Consider the following 21,616-nt stretch of genomic DNA (forward strand, 5'->3'; position numbering starts at 1 on the left):
TGTTTAAAACAATGTAATCAATGTGGTAATTCCTACACAGACATACAGAGAGGAGGAAGAACACAGATAATGGTAATATAACAATGGTTTCCTAGATTGAATTTCCAGACATAATTTGCACAAATTATTTCAACTAATTCTCATAACAGTACTAGGAAATACAGGACTAACAGTAAAATTCCTATGTAACTTAATGCCAGGTCATACAATTAATAAGTAATTCATTCGGGATTTGAAGTTAAACTTTTCTGGCTCCAAAACCAATACTTTCTCTTCTGGCCCCAATGAAAAGAAATCTAAATCTGATGAGTCAGGAGAGAAATCCAGACTAAAGCACCTATTTAAGATGAATCAGTATTGAAGACAATGTAAGAACATGGCCAAGGAAAAGATAACTCAGAGAAATGACTAACATGGGACAGAACTTGGTACTTAGATGTTCCAGAAACCCCCAAATTCGATAAGTCTAAAATCAAGCTCAGCATCTTCAAAGAACTACTAAATTTCTTTAGTTCTAAGACACATATTTTTTCAAATTTTAACATTCCTGAAATTGGGATATAGATATGACAGTGTGTCATGGTTTAACTGGCAGTACTCTTTTCTTTCTTAGTGGCACACAAAACAATGGCACCTTAGAACTTCTGGTTTCTTAGATTTGATAAAATAAGGTAACTTCCTCCTAAACTTAATCCTCAAATTAATATCCCTTAAGTCACCAAGATCTAATTTTTTAGAATAATATCTCCTTTATACATACTTACGTTCTCTCTTTCCTACAGCCACTTCAGTTTACAGTTGTATCAACCTCGTGCAGGTCAAATACCCTCCTTGCTGGTCTCCCTGAACCAATTCTCTATTCCAGATGAGCAAGTACAGTACCTTGGATCAAACTTTTTAAAACCATCATCATACTCATGCATCTCTCCCTCTCGAAAATTCGCTGCTCGTTGGGCATAAGCAAAAATCCCAAGCTCGTTTGACAGACTTCCATGATTTTGGCAGAGCTGACCTTTACAGACATTGTTGTTAATCGATGTGAGCCTTCTGCTCTAGTCCACCTCTTCTATTCCCGGTCTCCCAAATGCTCTACTTTGTCTGTCAAACGTAACCACTCCTCCCCTCGGAAAACAATCCACCCTGATGCCAGTCATAATATCCAAGGTCAGGATTCACCTCAGGCTTCAAAATCTCCATGAAATCTCCTTTAATCCTTCTAAGCCATATCCTCTTCCAACATTCACAACATGTACTCACTTTCAACATGGCCTTAACTTTTCATGGGAGTATATGTCTTATATCCACAAAGATATTAAAAGGATCAAAGGTGGAGATTATATTTTGCAGTTACACAGCATAACGTAGCAGTTCATTACACAGCCTAACTACACAGGTCTGCCTCTCCACTCTGCATCTGTCTGTGTGACATTGGGCAAGTTACTTAACCTCTCTGTACAATGGAGACAATAATAGTACCTACTTCAAAAGGCTGTTGTAAGAATTAAATGACCATGTAGAACTGTTACTGATAATACAAGCACTTCATAAGCACTTCATAATTGCTATTATTTTTCTTAAAAAGAACAATCACGTAAGTGTTGAAAATAGCTATTACTACTATTTAGAATCTCTATGTTCACAGTACCTCAAATAATAATAAGTACAGAGCACAAACTCAGTGCTGATTTGAGGGAGGAAGGCAGGAAAGGTCTTAGCAAAAGAAGACACTTTTCAGGAAAGTGTCTATTTCTGATATTCTAGGGAACAGCTAAAGAAATTTGTCCAGGAATGGCAAGAAATACCTATTTTGGAGTCTACAAAGGCTCCACAATCTCTGGGGGAATTAAGAGGAGAACAAGAGAAAGCAAAACTATATGTTCTTAGACCCACACTTACCACGTACACCTGCAACTAGAGTTTTGTAACTCATATTATAGCTGAGACTGTCAGACAAGGGAGAAAACATCTGCAGGAGATGAGGATAAACAGATACTCACTGAGCATGCCTCTGTAATTGAGGTCCATATCCCGGCTCTCTGATCGAACTTTAATAGCATCCAGAATGGCATCGGGAGACAACAGTCCTGAAGGCCTCACAACGTTCAGAAGTTCAGTGAGGCTCATCAGAGGCAAACGCACAGCCTGCATGATTTCAGCATGATTCTCCTTTGAATTGTGCTTACACCAATTTAACAAGGCTAGGAAAATATCTTTCTCGGGAGCTGCAAATGAATCTCTTAATACGATGTTTAAAAGTGCTGTCTGAAAAGGATAAAAAAAAATTCCAGTCATTATGGAGTTCAGCCCTATGTATGATCAATCAGCAAAACCTCACAGAACTGCAAGGATCACTTCTATCTCAACAACTCTCTTCGACCATCTTCTTTCTTTAATCTTTGTGCCATGTGCTCTCTTGCCCATCACGGCTCCGTGAGCAGCCATGGGCATCCTGTACCACTACATCAAATGTCTAGTCTTTCCCATACATCTGCACCTATCTTCAATAAAACAAGAAGAAAAATGGCAACATGAGGAGCTGTCATTCCATGCAGGCTCTCCAGGAGAGCTCACATTTATAGGCCAGTAAGATAGATCTGACATTTAAAATTCGAAATCTTGTGTTCTACAGTATTACTGCACTCTTATAGTTCTAGTTTTCAGATTTCCAGACTGACCTCCAGCAACACTTGGGCAACCCTCAAAGACCCTTGCCTCCAAAAAATTAAGAAGGATAGCAAAAAACATACAGGCCAAAATACGTAGCTTTTCAAATATTTCCCATTTGAAATATTCAGGTCCTTGGAGGAACATAAAAAGGGAAAGGAGGGACCAGGGTTCAGAGACAGATTTGAGCAAAACAATCTATTTTTTTGAGCCAGCAAAAAAACACAAAAAACAAAAAACAAAAAACAGTGGACTTAAAACATACAAGGACACCTCAGATCTCCTTTATGAATTTTCCCTCTCACAATAAGGAATTATCAGTTGTACCTCTCTTTTGGAGAGATATAAAACCAAAAATAGTAGGCAATACCACAAAGGAACCTATCTGACAGGCATCACTTGAAAACACCCACCCTGCATAGAACCTACCAGAAGAATCTTAAAAAAAGGAAAAACAGGAATTTGCCTCTCTCTTATAAGATCTACAGAGAGTCTCAGTAGCCAGAGGCGGGCGGCTAGAGAGACGACCTCTCCCAGACCGACAGTTCCTAATCTTTTATTCTTAGTCTATGGCTCTCTTCCGGCTGCACAGATCTAAATAACACGATGCATGCCTGCAGAGTACTTGTAGACGATGACACACCTTAGAAAGGGAGAGGAAGCCTTCACTGGAGAGCACCTCCTGAGCATTTCTGTCCATAAACATGCAGCACATGCAAGTTAACTTGGGAAGTGAGTAGAGGCTGGCAACATCAAAAGTCATGCAGACATTCTGAATGTTAAGTATGGTACAGAGATACTCAGAGGTAGAATCCTCCAGCTCTGGAAATCCATATTTATGAGCCAGGCTCAGAAAGTCCAGCAACACCTCCTCCTTCTCATCTGTCAGTGTTGCCCGCCCAGTGTAGATGTATTTAAGCAGCATGGTGAATGCTTCTGCGGTGGTGTCTTGGAGAGGGATTTCTGCTTCGGGCTGAGATTCTCGCATCCCACCATACAGTAATGCTCTGCATGTCAGAGAACAATACATAAGGAAGACCTCAGATAAGATTTGCTACAATATTATGAAATCACGGTTATCAGCATTATGCAAACATAAATTTGTTTAATGACTCAAAGATTCAGGTAAAGAAATGCATAGTAATCATTTTAAATAGTTCTCTAAAGGAAGAGAAATGATTTATAAACTATTTTGGATTAATTCTATAAACAATTGGACTAATGAAATATCCTGAGACCTCAAATATGTAATAAACATTCATTAAGTAGAAAGATGAAAGCGCTCTTTTGAAAGGAACAGCGAAATCCATATAAACAGATTAAAGGTCAATAAGCTCTTTAAGAAGTAAAACTCTGTAGGAAAAGATATAATCAGATAAAAACAATTATACCCAATCAGGTGCCATTCTCCCCTGTTAGACTGGCAGAAATTAAAAATCCTGTTAACTATGCAGTACTACAAAAGCAATGGAATGACAGGTTTTCTCATGCACTGCTTTGAGCCTATAAATAGGCACTCGTTTGTGGAAAGTAATTTAAGTAATTCCTATTCAAATCTAAAATGGGCATACCCTTCAACTCAGTAATCTGTTAGGACTCAATTCTAGAGGAAATAATACAGCAAAGTAAAGATACATGTATAAGAATATATAGTAAAACAATGGAGGGATGCCTGGGTGGCTCAGTGGGTTAAGCATCTGCCTTTGGCTCACGTCATGATCCCAGGGTGCTGGGACTCAGTCCCAGCTGAGCTCCTTGCTCAGCAGGGAGCCTGTTTCTCCCTCTGCCTTCCGCTCCCCCTGCTTGTCCACAGGTTCTCTCTCTGACAAGTAAATAAACTCTTAAAAAAAGAAAAGAAAAGAAACAATGGAAACACTGAAAAAAAATCTTAAATGTCTATCAACAGAAACAGAATTTTAAAAACTGATACATACTTCTGTGCAGCTATTACAGAGATAAACGAGATCGATGTATACAGTCTTCAAAAGATATCCAGGATATAGTATGTAAGTCAAGTTGCATACCCAGATGTGTTGATGGGAAAAAGTATATACCACATATTTATGTGTGTATGCACATAGATATATAGGTGTATCTAATTACATTGAGAAAAATTGGGGGAAATTCATCTTACACTGTTAACAGAGGGTGTCTCTGGGGAATGGGATTAGATGGCTGGGAGGGAAGGACTTCCATTTGTTAGTTCATAAATTAAAAATAAAATTGGGAATGGGATTATGGGTGATTTGACTTCTTCCTTCCTGTCTTTCAGTATTTTTCAGATTAAAAAAAATTCTATTATTGCTTATCTGCTCATCTAAAAACTGAAAACCAGATAGCCCAGTCAGGTAATGAATTTGAATTTCTATCCCTACTACTGTAGGAGAAATAATATGAACCAATTAAACCTCCAATCCATCAGGAAAGAAAGGAGGAAGACAAAGGAGGAGTACAGAAAAAGAAGAGTTGAAGTGAGAAAGAAAATATGCAAAACTGAAAACAAGAGAAAAAGGAGGCAAAAAGAGGCTCCCCTTGCTCCTAAAATTCTCAGAGTAGGACTAGCATTTCAAGGGTTCCCTCCATGTCTGTTGGAATTCCTCCCACCCTCCTCCAGGTTTCGGCATTCTTGATGGCCTCAGGGAAATAGTTGAAACTCCAGGCAAAGATTTACAAATATTCTGAGCATATTTCTTTACTGGGTTATTACTATGCTTAAAAACACCCTTGAAGGTTTTCATTAATCCAGAGAGTATCCCACCACGACCTTAAAATTATTGGACTAAAGAATACTTTCCTAGGGAGATCTCACCAAGGCTTACTCCCACTGCAGTATGAGCCATGGTATTCACCTAAATTCTCAATGTTTTAAAAGTGGTTTTGATGAGGCTTCCTTGGAACACTAAATATGAACTCTCAACCTGTGAAAAATTCCCTTGTGGACAGTCAGTCTGTCCTCATCTGCGAATTGATAGGCTCTATGACAAGAATTAGGGAGGCTTCTCCTAATGTTCCTTTGTATATGAACATGTCAGCAATGAGAATATAAAATATCATTACCAATGACTCTGAGTTGAGCCTAGTGAGCCATGATATACTATAAATGTTCAATATCCACAAAGAGACACCAAGAACAAGTTCAGTAAGGGAGTATATTCCATTCACTCAATATGATCTTCAAATTTCTAAAAGCAGTATATTCTCTTTTGAGAATATACTGATCGTCTAAAAGATACCCACACACGTTGTCTTGAATTCTTATGGAAGAGGGAAGGTATATAATGTTAACAAATATTAAACATAAAGCTGAAAAGTTCTGACTAAAACACTTTAACAATAAAGAGTGGACCAGTAAGAAAAGAGAAACACAAAAGGAAATGTGTGCAGAGGACAACAACCAGTTACTAATATGACCAGACCAAGGCAGGCTGTCTGGATGGAGCTAACCACTAGCAGGAGTGTAGGAGAGGGTCAGCGAGAACTCTCAAAAGATGCTCCTGGCTTCACCTACTGTGGCATTTTATATGTGCAAGGTGGGAGGTTCTAAAAATGTTTAAAATGTACTCAAAGAATTCGAATTGTACATATTTCCAAGAGCCTCACCTCAATACAATGTGTGTGACTCCAGATACTGTTTTGTTCACTTAATTCTGGTTGTGAAAATCTGACTGTAGTTTTCACTAGAAGGTAAGTGTAATTTTCTCTAAGCCACTGGCATCTCAGGTTTTAGGTATGAGTCTCCCAAGTCAATCCATGATTTTTAGATATGGACACTATGGATTTACCAAAGATAATTTATCACTCAGTCAATAATTCAGTAATGATTTCCTTTTAACAAATAAACAAATATCAGGTAAAATGTAGAGTAATTAGAGCTTAGCTTAACATCCATAACTCTTGAAGAGTTAGAGGTCTGAGTGACAAATAAGGGCTACGTATAAGCAGGATTTTTTTTTTTTACATTAGCACATAAAGACTGCTTAGTTTTAGTTATATTTGCTTAGTTTTAAAACTAAATTTAAGTAAATAAATAAATAAATAAAACAATCTCAGTAAATACTTAAATTCCCTTTAATTTCGGGTTGCCATCACTCCTCGGCCTTTTGGCTAAGATCAAGAGTAATCCAGGGTTGCCAAACTGCCTATTTCAGAGATAGATGTGTTGGGTTACCTACAGGTCCTGGGCCTCAGTGGTCTGAACCTAAGAGGTATACATGCTCGTTAGCAAGTCCAGAGGTCGGTCCACTTATACAGTAAGAAGCCAAATTGCCAGTAAATCAGCTTAAGTTCCATTAGTCATGAGCTGTGAGGAAAGGTGAGGGCCACAAAGACTCAGCCTGAGAAATATTCCTGACACCCTGAAAACAATGGTTGATGTGGAACATTCAAGCGTGGGAAGGCTTCTCACCCTCTAATTCTCAGGTGGCTCCTGAAGGAAAAGGGGATTTAAACAACAACAACAAAAATGTAACAAAAAAGTCTGTAAAGAGGGAATTCCTAAGAGGTTGAACTCGAAGATTTAAATTGTTATGCTTTGTTATATATTTTTCATAGAGGAGAAAAATACCAGTGTTTTCCACAAGTGACTTGAATCTTCAAAAAATAATATACACTTACCGAAAATATTGGCACCTCGCAGCTAAAATTACCCTGTGGGCAGGAAAACGTTTCTTTTCCACAACGAATGTGACGTCGCCATATTCCTCCCCAATCAGCAAGGCACCAATATGTTCAGACAAAATGTGCACATGATCAATTTCCCCCACTGCAGTAAAGGGGCGAAGAGGGTGGCTGTTACTCATTTTGTAGAACAGGTGATAGTCGTTGATCTAGGATATAAAGAAGGGGTAAGAATTAGTGGAAGGAGGGAAGTACACTTAGAAAATCACATACCGGGGCACCTGGGTGGCTCAGTGGGTTAAAGCCTCTGCCTTCGGCTCAGGTCATGATCTCAGGGTCCTGGGATCGAGCCCCGCATCGGGCTCTCTGCTCAGCAGGGAGCCTGCTTCATCCTCTCTCTCTGCCTGCCTCTCTGCCTACTTGTGATCTCTGCCTGTCAAATAAATAAATAAAATCTTTAAAAAAAAAAAAAGAAAAGAAAGAAAATCACATACCATAAACAGAGCTAAGTAGGAATTTGAAGGACTTTAAAACAAATAGCATGAGAGAGATTGCATCAGGACTCCCATCTTTATCAACCAACTTATTCTCAGAAGTAATTCAGCCTGACTCATGACCTCCAGTCCCTTCAGTGTCTTATCATAATAGGAAAACAAAAATGTCAGCTCTTCTAACACAAACAGCACTTGGAGCCATTATATTCTAGAAAACCATGCCAGTTACAGGTCCCGTATTTCTTGGTACCTCAAGAAAAGAAAAACCAACAACTGGAACTCCTCTGTAGCACAGATCTACTTAATGATGACTCTCCTCCTGAGTATAGTTATACCCAAGTTATAGTTGGGTATAACTATACTCAGGAGGAGAGTCATCTGGGCATAGATCTAGACCTAAGTCATAAGCAGAATAAACTAAGTCATCAGATTCCAAATACCTTCAGAGGCTTTCATCTGAAAATACCTTAAATATTTTCTAAAAAATAATCTTCTAGAGTCACAAAAATAGCCTGACATTTATTAATGAAATCTTTACCCCCCTGAAAATAAAGAATAACCCCGATATTTTTCTTTAAACTGTAACTTCTAATTCAAACTCATAGCTCTGCTTGTGTTTACCACTACATCATTATATTTAATCTCATTTACAGGCATTTATTTGCTTTTGTATGCAATGCTTTTCTACAGATGTAACTAAAAGTCGAAACATGATTAACAGCCTTATATGTTAGAAAGGGGAGTTATGTCCCTTGAAAGCTAAAAGTGTTTATATTCTTCAATCTCTCCAGTATTTGCAGGTTCTGTTTTTTCAGCGGTAAGTAACCCAGCAAGTGGGTAAGAGTCTTCACAGGCATTCAAGTGCCCCAGGTAAAGACATAGCTGACTGCTCAGAGGGGTGCCAGTTACCCCTCTACTGCTAACCATCTACTGCACCAGAGACCAGGGGAATTGAGACAGATGTGCCTTCTTCACTAGAACTCCACACCTTTTTCAACTGTCCACTTGGACCAGGATTAAAGGTTAAACCACTCTTAATCTGTAAACATCCATATCTAGATCCATTATTAGCAAGGTGCACAAAACATTTCTGTATCCCCAGAAACTGCAGTAAAAGTCCTTGCAGTACAGGTTCCCCAAATCCTTGCTATTCCATGTCCACCCTCAACAGAGAGCAACAGCAAGGACTGTGACACAGAGGGAGATGGAGCATGAGTTAGGCAAGAGGACACCCACTCCAGGTAAGTGGACAAGCTCCCGGCCCCCTAGATTAGGAGCATCAAAGGGATAGCAGCATACTCCCTTATCGGCCAAGATAAATCCCTCTTCAACTACAATTTTCACTTGAAAGCCTTAAAAAACAAATCATCTCCAGTCACCTATAAATGAAAGACCAAACTCAGCTTAAGAGGATCTATTTAGGAGCGTCAAGCAAATAATGCATGATTAAATTATTTAATGCGTGATGCAAGAGTCTAATACAGAAGTTGGCAAACTTTCTGCAAAGGGTCAGATAAATATTTTAGGCTTTACAGGCTATACGGTCTCTGTTTAGACCAATGGAGCCAAAACCAGCCATTGACAATAAGTAAATGAATGAGCATGGCTATGTTCCAATAAAACTATTTGCTGAAAAGGGATGGATTTAACCCTCAAGACTACAGTTTGCCAAACCCCACTCTAACATATGATCAAAGATTGGCTATACTCTAGATAAAGGATCAGACTGTTTCTGGTTTTTGTTTTTTGTTTCTGGATGGATTACCCAACTGATGTCCAAAATAATATGGTCATTTCCTGTGTCAGCCATGAAATTCTGAAATCTACTAGTGCCTGACTTCAAAACCTCAGTACTCTTCAATGAACTGTCACGTCACTATCCCATATTTCAGTGATGGTGCATGGCTCTAAACAAAACAGAATCTTTCCCTGCCTGAACAAATGCACTGCACATACCCAGTGAATATATTCTCTGGCATAATAATCACTTATACTTTTACCCAGGTCATAAGTGAGATGAAACAACTCTTGATGAGAAAAGATTGATTTTTGGTTAACGAGCTGAAAGGTAAATTTATGATTCTTCAAATGATACATAATAAAAATCAATAGTATATATACACAAATATCTACCTTAATAGGTTCTCCAGATCTGTACTTAATACACACAACTTCATTTCACTAAATTTACATTTTAATCATGCTTTTCCAACTGAAGATATAAAGTGAATATTGCCAGGTCTAGAAAACAGCCACTTACTATGGAATAAATATAATTTTATTGGCATATAGTAATAATTTTAATTAGAGCAGTGACTGTCAATGAGCTACACACATTGGAATCACATGGGGAGCTTTAAAAATGGGGCAGAAAAAGATGCTTGCACCACACATCAGAAATTGTGACTTAGTTATCCTAGAATATGGAATCACTCTTCTGAAGTGATTCTAACAAACAGGCTAAAAAGGAGTCACTGAATTAGACTGCTGTTGTAGTCACATATCTTACTCAGGTACACAAATACACACACACAAAAAAAACCACTGAGAAAATTCATTGAGGATTTGATTCCATTTTGAATCTTATTGCAAAGAGGCAACTGATGCCCACAAAATTACCAAGGCCACAGATCATAAGCAGAAAATATTTGAAAATATTTTTGTCCAATGCCATAGCTTAACTACAAATAGTTTGGGTCCACCCACCTGTATTTTATTTTATTTTTTTTTAAAGATTTATTTATTTATTTATTTGACAGAGAGAGATCACAAGTAGGCAGAGAGGCAGGCAGAGAGAGAGAGAGGAGGAAGCAGGCTCCCTGCCGAGCAGAGAGCCCGATGCGGGACTCGATCCCAGGACCCTGAGATCATGACCTGAGCCGAAGGCAGCGGCTTTACCCACTGAGCCACCCAGGCGCCCCAGCCCACCTGTATTTTAAAAAGCATGTTTTAATTCAATTTTAAAATAAAATTAAATTAAGATGTTTAAAAGAAAAATAAAAAGCATGTTTCAGAAACATATCAATAAAGTTAATTTTTTAAAGCTCTAACTTTAATTTGATAAATAAAATTGGAAAAAATTTTAAAGTTCACAGTGTACAACTGTTTATTGACTTGTTTCTTAAGCTTTAAAACTCATTCTACCACTGTCAACATATGTGATCTCTGACAAATTTTCTAACTTCCATGAGATTGTTTCCATACCTGTAAGGACACAGTTATTGACTTTTTAAAAATTTATATAACTCTAGCTTTGCGCAGTGGCAGTATCGTAGCCAATGAGGTTTATCCGAGGCGCGATTATTGCTAATTGAAAAATTTATATAACTCTGCCACTGACTTCTAATATCACTGTTTTGGCCTGACCTATGAAATGAACTCTCGTGACTCAGCATATGATTGTGACTGCGATTTATTACAGCCAAAGACTACAAAACAAAATTAGAAGGTTTTGAAAAAACACATGGGGCAAAATCTGAGAACCAGACATAAGACGCCAAGGGTCCTCCCCCAGTGGAATTACAAGTGATGTGCTTCATTCCCCCATCAACAACTTGTGACAAAACATGTTAAATGCTACCAAGCAAGAAGCTTGTTGGAGACTCAAAGCCCTGGCTATTTATAATGGAGGCTGTTCCAATAGGTAGCCCCTTCTGGCATATATCCAAATTCCAGACTCCCAGAAGGAAAGTTGTGTTCAACATAAACCATAGTGTTTGCACAAACTGCTTAAGTGAGCCGCTCTTATCAGCTGATGGCAGGAAACCTTCTAAACTCTAAGTTTCCATCTAGACACCAGTGAAGGGCCGACCTTGAAAGCAGAGCTTCCTAGAGATAGCAGTTCAGTCCTGCTATGTTAGTCATTTTCTGTATGGTTCCAGAAACAATCAGAGGCCTAACAATGTCAGCAAAAGCACTGCAAATAAGGAGTCTAAAAGCCTATCTGATGTACTTATTTAATCTCTGGTTTGGAGTGCAGAGAGGTATACTAAAAAAATGCCTACCCTACCCATCCAAAAGTATTTGTGATCCCTGACCTCCCATTATGCCCAATCCAAATAGTTTTAGGGACGGGTTTCTTCAAAATTTCAACGATAGATAATTCCAATGTTATTTAAACAATCCCTGTGCATATGGGAAGTAGTTTTCTTATAAAGCCAATTTAAGCCGACAGGAAGATGCCCACACTCACACACTAAAAAACAAGCATAAATAACAAAAATCCTAAGTAAAATATTGGAAAACAGAATTAAGCAGAAGGATTTATGGCAAAGTGGGTCAATTCCAAGAACAGATGAATATTAGGAAAAATAAGTCATTGAATTAAAACATCAAAGTGGAACAAATCATAAAATCATAATATAATTAGCCCAATAAAAACTAAAATATCCTTTTTTCATTTTTTTTAAGATTTTATTTATTAATCTGAGAGAGAGAATGTGTGTGTAAGATAGAGCATGAGCACGGCTCTGAGAGGGGCAGAGGGAGAAAGAAGCAGACTCCCCACTGAGCAGGGAGCCGGAAACAGGCCTTGATCCCAGGATCCTGGCAGCACCACATGAGCAAAGGCAGTTGCTTAACCAACTGAGCTACCCAGGCACTATGCTAAAATATCTTTTTAAACAATCACTACTAAGTTTATTTTTAAAAGAAGTTCTGACTGAATAGGAATAAAAGGAGACTGACTTTTATTAGGATACTAATACTTCCTTAACTTGATACATACATATACATATATACATAGCCTAACTGTAACAGATATAAGCATTTGGTTAATAATAAAACACTAGAAACAGTCCCAGAAAAGTTCAGAAGTAAGACAAGGAGGTCTACTCTTATCACCATTAGCATTTCTCAGAAACAAAAGACAATGCAGTTAATTGAACCAAGTTAAAAGTAAATGGATTAGAAAACGAAGAGGAAATAATTATTTGCAGATAATCTGATTGTCCATATGCAAAATCCATGAGAATCAACTGAAAAAATTCAGAGAGAAAATAAAGGAAGTTCAGTAAGGTGGTCTCATAAAATTATTATATGAAAATATACAGTATCCTTCCATGCCAAAAACCAAAAGCTGTAAAATATGACGAAAATGACCTGCAATTTATAATTGCAAAACACATCTAATACTTAGGAATAAACTCATAAACTCATGGAACTCATGGAATAAAACCAAAGTCCACTGAAGAATTTAAAAGAAATATATTAAGAGACATACATTGCTTGGACACAGAAAAATCCACTGTTTAAAGAGAATAGCCATCCCTCAATCACCATACAAAAGCATATTCGATATTTTATTGTACTTTAAATGTTCTGAAGCTTCAAAGTTCAAGAAAATATTCTTGATAGGGATAACAGTTAAAAAATAATAATTTGACAAATGGGCACACATAAAAAAACTGAGAATGAGAGGTGAGATTTTTATATTTATCAAGAGGTGATTTAAGTTGAGAAACACAGTTCTAATTAATATGAGAATTAAAAGTAATCCTGATCACAATCACAACAGAGTTTTTAAATTAAATTGGGATAAGACAGACATCTGGAAGAATAGATACATAATTTGGTATATATTCTGGAAAAAAAAAAGAACAATGGGGGACCACTGAGTGGATGAGAAAGCAATTCACAAATTAGAGCAATTAGAACAATGTCATATTAGAGAGACAGATCGTTGGAACATATTAGTCCAGAAAAAAAACCCAAGTACTATACACAGGAATTCACTACACACACACATGCATAAAAATACAGTATTTCAATTCAGTGGGGGGAATACAGAATTTTTTTCAATAAAAGAAGTTGTTAGCTAGTCATTTTTTAAAAAGTGGATATTCACACAAGAACACAGAATTAAATACATAAGGATGGCAAACTCAGCACTTTCTATAACAATGAAAAATTGGAAAAAAACAAATGCCCCTTTAAAGGTAACTGGATAAACAAATAATGGTAAATCTATATAGCAGAATAATATACAATTTTAAAGGAATAAACTTAGATTACTATTAACATTGAAAAAATCTAAACTATATGTATTTACATGGAAAAAACGTATTACATGGAAAAATTGCAAAACTGTATTATAGTAAAATGTTATCTTGTTAAATAAATTTTTAAAAAGCAAACATCAAATTGTTAACAAGGGTTAACCCAAAGGATCAGAGTTGTGGGAAAATTTAATGTAGTGCACTACATAATTTTAGGTTTAAATTTTTATAAGCATGTTTTATTTATAATAAAACTTTATACAAATATTTTAATAACTTTGGCAACTAAAATTACAAAATAAATTAGTTTGTGCATGAGACAGCATGTGTTTTAATTTGCCATAACCAGTAGTACCTGATTTGGTGACTAAGAACAGTAAGCAGAGGGACTGTATATTATCTCCACAGATGAAAATTAATTAACAACTTGAAGACAAGGACAAAAGGTTCATTACACGAAGACAGACATTACACGAAGGTAGGAATGAATACCAGCTACTTGAGTAGCATGGCCTACTAGGACACCCTATTTGATGCATCCTGACTAAAGATCTTCACCTTCGAGATTTTCAGTAGGACGTTTTCTAGACTTAAGGCGCATTTTTTTTTTTTTCAGATGCAAACACAGCGCTCTGAGATTTGCTCCTGTTGACAACCCAAGTCTAAATTTGCTGACGTTCCCGGGATAGGGCAAGGGTAATCTATTCACTCAAGCTGTTCCTTCAAGGTGGGAAGAAGGAGAACAGGAAAGCAGAGGGAACAAGGACCTACTGGAATACAGTGCAGGAACACCATGACCAGGAAATGGTGCCATTCATGATAGCATATGGTATCATTAGCTGAGGGTTCTGGGACTTCATATGGATTTATTTACCAGGGATGGTGGTATAGAAACTATACTCTTTCATGGTTGGGTAATTTTCATGGGTTCAAATGCATTAAAAAAAAAAAAAAAAAAAAAAAAAGACTAAAGCAGCCATACTAAGATTCTCAGGGTTACTGACTATTTCCTATGCAATAAGAAACCAACACCCATTTGTTCTAACCAAAATAATGAACAATGTCCATAAATAAAGGGAAAGCACCATATGTACTTTATACTGCTGTAATGTTATAATTACTTCTTAAGGAGTCTGAAAAAACCAAGTCAACCTAAATACCAATTTCTTTACTTAAAGCTCACTTCTGGCAGTACTGTTTACAAACTTTTCTTTTAGAAAGGGCTCTCCACAATTTTTAAAGTTTATTCTCCAGAGTGTAATCAGGAAACAGACAAAGAGCAAAGCTCCACCCGGTGGAGATGCCAATGAGTCCTTGAAAGCTTTATAAATCTCCCCTGGGAAGCCCTCTCTGCCCCGCCTATTTCCTGACTGAAAAGCCTTTATGGGTAAAAAGACCTTCTGCTCTTTAATTGCAAAATATAAATGATCTTTCTCTTGAGGAAAGCGATGGCATTTACAAGCATATGGTTTAGCAATTTCTTCCTGCTCTTGGTACCCATGTGGTGTGTAATTTGAAGTAGTATTCCTTAAACTTTAAGTTAATATCACCTGGGGAGATAAAGGATATCCTGTCTGCATTTTAAGCACTCTCAAAAAATCACATTCTACTTTCTCATGGGAAGGATACCTCACTTCTTTTGATATATACTCTACCCTTGTCATCCAAAGTCTGAATAAGCAGGTGTACACTGACCATACTGGTTGGTGTAACCTTGATTCTGATACTCTGCAAGAAAAGCTACTTCTAAACCTTGCAGAGGACTCCTGTCACAGGGGCAGTAAGGGGCCCCAAGTGAGAAACATGACTGTGGTTTACAGGCATTCTCTGGTTTCAGGATCCCCCAAATATCTTTCCCTGGGAAAGATGAAATGATTTCTAACATCCAGTACTACTCCAAATTCTTGTCTCTCTCATGATTTTATATGTTTGTGAATAAATGTTTATAGATATGCAAAGCTTGGAACACTTTTAAAGAACTGTAATCATAACAAAAACATTTGACAAGATTATTATATTGAGAGTGTATATAACTCCATTTACCAATTACCACATTGATTCTCCACTTCTTTGTCAAGGGACAAACTAGTTTCTGAATCTGTAGGTAATTCATCCGATAAAAGACTTATTGAGGGAAAAGAAAAGGATTTATTGAGCTCTCTTCTCTGATGCAGGCCCAGTGCTTGGTGATAGAAACTCAAGGATTAATAAAAGATAAAGTTGCCAACTCTGAAGAACTCACTGTCTACTGAAAAAGGTAGTCCTAGATGACAAATAATGCCAATTCTAGAGTTAGCCAGCCATAATTTTATGATCAAGCCATAATTTTATGATTTTCAGAAAGTAAAATAAGTTATCTTCTGTAAGTACCACACTAAAACAACTACAACTATGTTGAACTCAGAAAATTATGTTATATTCTTTTATCAAAATAAAATATTCAAACAATTGACTACTTGTTCTCCAAAATGGGGTTGTTTACATCCCAAAATGAGTACGATACAAGCCACAGGAATTTGGTAAGAAAACCTTAACACTTCTAGTGACATATATATATATTTTTTTAATTTTATTTATTTATTTGACAGAGAGAGAAAGAAAGAGCACAAGCAGGGGGAGCAGCAGGCAGAGAAAGAGGGAGAAGCAGGGCCCCACAAAGCAAGGAGCCTAATAAGGGGTTCAATCCCAGAATGCTGGGATCATGACCTAAGCCGAAGGCAGACACTGAGCCAACTGAGCCACCCAGGCATCCCAACATGAATTCCTAACCTAGAAAAAGAAAAAATTAAGCTTCAGCAATATTTAATATGTAGGTGTCCCTAGCCTCCTCTCATGATCTGCATGTCAAAAACAGTCACTTGTCTCATAAGACAGATAAGTGTCTAGGGAATTCCACAAATGCAGGACTCAAGGAAGGGTTCTCATTTGCTCAAGGACATATTATGTTTACCTGCACCTGCTTATGTGAATTTTCCAAATGTTATCTGGCTTTAATTAAATTATTGCTCACAAGATGACAAGTGGACTAAAAAAGTTCCTGCAAGGAAACCACTGATTGTAGATAAAATAACACTGCCAAAATAAGAAAACAAGTAAATGGCCATTTATGATAACTCTACCCCTAGTAATCAGATTTTATAAGGAGGTGACCCCGGCCAATAAATCCTAGAGACTTAATGCCTACCTACAGTGAATATAGACAAAAATATTGTATTATAATCATCAAACCTGCTAAAACATTATAATTAAATTATTGCAACAACTAAAAACAAGTGCTAATGATTAACATGATAAAGGTTGTAATTATGGCCACAACAGCAATCATTTCTTAATATATAAATGTATTAAATTAACATGTTATATACACTTTATTATTTTTAAAGATTCTATTTATTTATTTATTTAGAGAGACACAGAGAGAGAGAAAAGTGAGTGAGAGAACATGAGGGAGGAGGCAGAAGAAGAGGGAGAAGCTGGCTCCCTACTCAGCAGGGAACCAGATGTGGGGCTCCATCCCAGTACCCTGGGATCATGACCTGAGCCAGAGGCAGATGATTAACTGACTGAGCCACCCAGGATCCCCACATGTTACACACTTTAAATCTACTTGGTTTTTGTTTTTTGGGTTTTTTTTTAAGATTTTATTTATTTATTTGACTGAGAGAGATCACAAGCAGGCTAAGAGGCAGGCAGAGAGAGAGAGAGGAGGAAGCAGGCTCCCCACTTAGCACATAGCCCGATGCGGGACTGGATCCCAGAACCCCGAGATCATGACCTGAGCCAAAGCCAGAGGCCCAACCCACTGAGCCACCCAGAGGCCCTAAAGCTATTTATTATATGTCAAATATATTTAAGTTAAAAAAGACCCCCAAATTTGAAATAAGATTTGAAATATATACTATTATTAACAATGAACCTCCATATAAAAGGCATTAAAAGATAGGCTGAATAAATCAATACTGGTTGAATGTTTTAACCCAAAAAGCAGCTTAAGACAAAATTACAACCTAGTAGCAAATAAACCATTTTACAGGACACAAAGTACCTTTCACCTAATAATAATGGCTACTATCTACAGAGGACTTATTATTGCCAGGCAGAGTCCTAAGCATTTTATACACACCATCTTATCTAATATTCAAAGAACTGGCTTGGGAAGGTACTGTTTTTTATTCTACTTTACAGATAGGAAATTGAGACAGAGACAAGAGTAGGCAATTGTTCAAGGACACAGACAATAAATAGCAGATTCAAACCAAGGTCTATCAAAGTCCTGAACTTAGAAGAGCTATGTCACAGTGACACAGGAGAAATAAGAAATGATTCTCACTGACTCCTGCCAACTAGCTCCTCTGACCAGCAGTTCGCAAACATTTTTAAGACGCCCTATTCAGACTAGGTAAAATATGCCATGGGTGGTAAGAATGACATGTCCTTTTTCAAGTCTACTTTTGGAGATTACATATGAATCAGCTTTACTAATAAAGAGAGAATAACTCAGACTCAGCAGCAATGTAGTCAAATTCTAGTTATTGAAAAATTACAGACCAAGAATACCATTAAAACAAATATCTATCCATATACACTACAGGGTTAAGTGAAAAACCTATAAAAAACTAAACTGATAATAACACAACTGAACAGTAATCTATAATTTTAAAAAACAAGAATGGAAACAACTGTGAAAAGAGCAACCAACTCAACTGATAATATATATCTTTCTTAAAATGTAAAATAATTCTAACTTACACATATTCATATATGGAACAGGAGCTTCGCAATGTTGCTACAGACTACATAGTAGCCAGAATTATTAGTAGAACACCAAATTATACAACTGAAAATAATAAAACACTGTTTTTTTAATTATACTTGAATTAAAAAAAATAAATTTTTTAGGGGCACCTGGGTGGCTCAGTCAGTTAAACATCAGACTTCAGCTCAGGACATGATCTCAGGGTGCTGGGATTGAGCATTGTGTTAGGCTCCCTGCTCAGCCAGGAGACTGCTTGTCCCTCTGCCCCACCCCTCATGCACTCTCTCTCTCTAATCAATAAAATACTTTAAAAAATGATAAATATATTTTTTAAAGGTAGTAACAGCAACTACATGTCATTTATCCAGGTACATATTAAAATAGTGTTAATTTTTTTTTAAAAAATGAGAATCCTTTATAAACTCTAGTTATACTACTGTGGATTTGTGAATGCCACATTTTGCATACCCTTAATGCTTCATTTGATTGGTTTTTAATAAGTTGCTGAAGGATATATATAAATGAAAGATTATGAGATCAACTGACACTTGCCAGTGTTTTTTGATCAGGGCTAACCAGTGGCCTTGGGCCATCTTTTGAGAAGTGTTCTCCTAGACTAGGCAATGTTCCTGGCTCAGTTTGGCAATGATATTTAATTTTGTGGTGGTTGGGAGAAGCTATTTTATTATTCAATCACAAAATATCTTAAACTCCCAAGGCAAAGCAGCCCAATATATAATTTGCAATATTAATTTTATTTTCTATTCAATTCAAGCTGTCTTCAGTTTCCCTGGATCCAATCTCCAAAACAGTCTTTCCCAAATACCTGCAAATGAACAAAAGCACTTAAATCAGGTATCTTAGAAGAACAACAACAACAAAAGTATCGAATGACCCAAGTGGGGTTCATTCTGTTATGTCTTAAAGATTCCCCAAATACTGAAGCTTGCTTCTTCTTTCTTCCCTACAAAAGACCTTCTTGAGCTTATACTTCAGAAACGCATTAAGGTGCAGAAACATTAGATTTTACTAACCTAAATTCTGATTGTTTGCCCAAAGACCTGCATTATCCAGTTACAAAATTTCCCTAAGTCTCTTAGCTCTTGTTTGTTCCATTATTTAGCTCCCTATAAGGCAACCTCTACACAATGGGATGACTTTTGGGAATGACAAGTCACAGACTGCAATTCTAAGAAGTAACTATCACTTACAGTTCTCAGAGCTTATATAACTATTCTTTTTCAGGTTCTCAGCCTTATTGGTCCCAAGTCCATTGAAAACTGCATGAACTGTATGCTGGGAGCCAAAAAAAATATATGCACCCAGAGCCAAAAAGCAATGAAAAAGTCATGATGAGTGCAGAAGTTATTAGTTGTAATAATACTTGAAAATACAGGACAAGCCATTTCTGTTTAATTTCTTCAGTGGCGACTTATGGGTCTGTAATATTCTTGCCCAGGCTTAAATTATATGATACTTTCCTAATTAATAAGCATCATTATAGCATGAGCTCCCATTAAAGCAGTGGAATAATCAATTGCAACAATTTAATTTCTTGGTAGCAAAGCTACTGTGAACATCTGCATTATTGTCTGTGTAAAGGAAATTGGCTTTTCATTCGTAGATGTTATAAAAATGTTCTACTGTGCACACTTCGATGCAGTTTGTTAAACCCCAATATCCAGGCTATTTTCTGTGAATTGTGAATTTTTAAAAAAGATCAAGTCTGAGAAGTTAGCTCACCTAAAATCTTGGGTTTATAAGCTTATTTGTTGCCATTCTAGAACATAATCTAAGGTAATATTCATGAATTATACTAATCTTCCTTTTGTTTTACTCCCCTTCTTTCCTTTAGTTTTATTGGCATTGTCTTTATTCCTTCAACATAACATTCTCTACTGCAATGAAAAAAAAAAAAAAAAAAAGGAATAAAAATCAGAAATAATTATCGGGCGCCTGGGTGGCTCAGTGGGTTAAGCCGCTGCCTTCGGCTCAGGTCATGATCTCAGGGTCCTGGGATCGAGTCCCGCATCCGGCTCTCTGCTCAGCAGGGAGCCTGCTTTCTCCTCTCTCTCTCTGCCTGCCTCTCTGCCTACTTATAATCTCTCTCTGTATAAATAAATAAAATCTTTAAAAAAAAAAAAAAAAAAAAAAAAAGAAATAATTATCATCATGTAGACTAGGAGTTACTGTCCAAAACAAGAGCCACTGATCTAAATTTGTAACCAAACTCAAATCTACAGCCAAATCCAGAGCTATAATGTGTATGTAAGAATAGGGAATGAACAGCACATGTCAAGCAACTATCTTTCATCTTAGCAACAGAAAAACTTAAGAATTAAGTTCAAGAAGTCCATGCCTCATTAAGATTAGTAAAATGGACTTTTCCTTTAAAACTCTCACTCTGTCATGTTCCAAACTTAATCTTACCCAAATCTTCTACAAACCCCTGTGGATAAGCAAATATGTGGCCTGCCTTTCACCCTCTTCTGGTGCATGTATAAACCTCACTTTCACTGTGGGAGAATAAAATCCATAAAATGAAAGAATTATGTATGTTTTTTTCATTCTGTTTTAGAACAAAAACTCTAAAGGGTAGTGTATGAGTCTTCTACATTCTGTGCACTAATGCCCCCAAGATGCTACTGAATAATTGATGAGTTTATGATTAGACTGCTATCCTTGGTTTTGAACAACATTCATGGGCCAAATTTCATTCACATCTAATATTGAATTCTATCTCTTTTATCGTGATCGAAATATGCATCAAGGTTGATCTCTGTTCCTTAGAATTTCATCAGCTGATTCTTTACCTAAAGTCATAATCTTGATAAGTGACCAGCTCAGTTCCAGCACCAACTTGGGATGTCACTGACACAAATTCTTACAGCCCATCAAGAAAAGACACTAGGACCATGCCTTTTATAAGGGAAACAAGCCTACAGTGCAGGCATCTTAGGAATAAATATATTGACACAAGATGAGGAGAATCTATTTATACTTTGTAAGCAGAATATTTCTAAAAGTCATTTTTCAGAGAAAAAATAAATTGTGATTAATAAAGTTTTTAATATTAAGTTGGATTTCAT

At 36.8% G+C, this 21,616-nt stretch overlaps 1 protein-coding gene and 1 pseudogene across 4 annotated transcripts in view; one reads left to right on the plus strand and one right to left on the minus strand.

Annotated features, from left to right (window-relative positions):
* Window positions 1–21,616, minus strand: part of BTBD9 (BTB domain containing 9) — a 411,793-nt gene that overhangs the window by 363,067 nt on the left and 27,110 nt on the right. For all 4 annotated transcript variants that reach the window (XM_032339814.1, XM_032339815.1, XM_032339817.1 and 1 more), the window contains exons 2-4: window positions 7,279–7,490; window positions 3,308–3,671; window positions 1,998–2,262 (exon numbers count right to left, since the gene is read on the minus strand). In XM_032339814.1, the coding sequence (XP_032195705.1) occupies window positions 1,998–2,262; window positions 3,308–3,671; window positions 7,279–7,463 (814 nt within the window). In that variant the 5' untranslated portion in view covers window positions 7,464–7,490. The remainder of the gene's footprint in view (window positions 1–1,997; window positions 2,263–3,307; window positions 3,672–7,278; window positions 7,491–21,616) is intronic.
* On the plus strand, window positions 11,025–11,235 carry LOC116589496 (annotated as a pseudogene).

Source organism: Mustela erminea, chromosome 4, assembly GCF_009829155.1.
Source record: "Mustela erminea isolate mMusErm1 chromosome 4, mMusErm1.Pri, whole genome shotgun sequence".
NCBI lineage: Eukaryota > Metazoa > Chordata > Mammalia > Carnivora > Mustelidae > Mustela > Mustela erminea.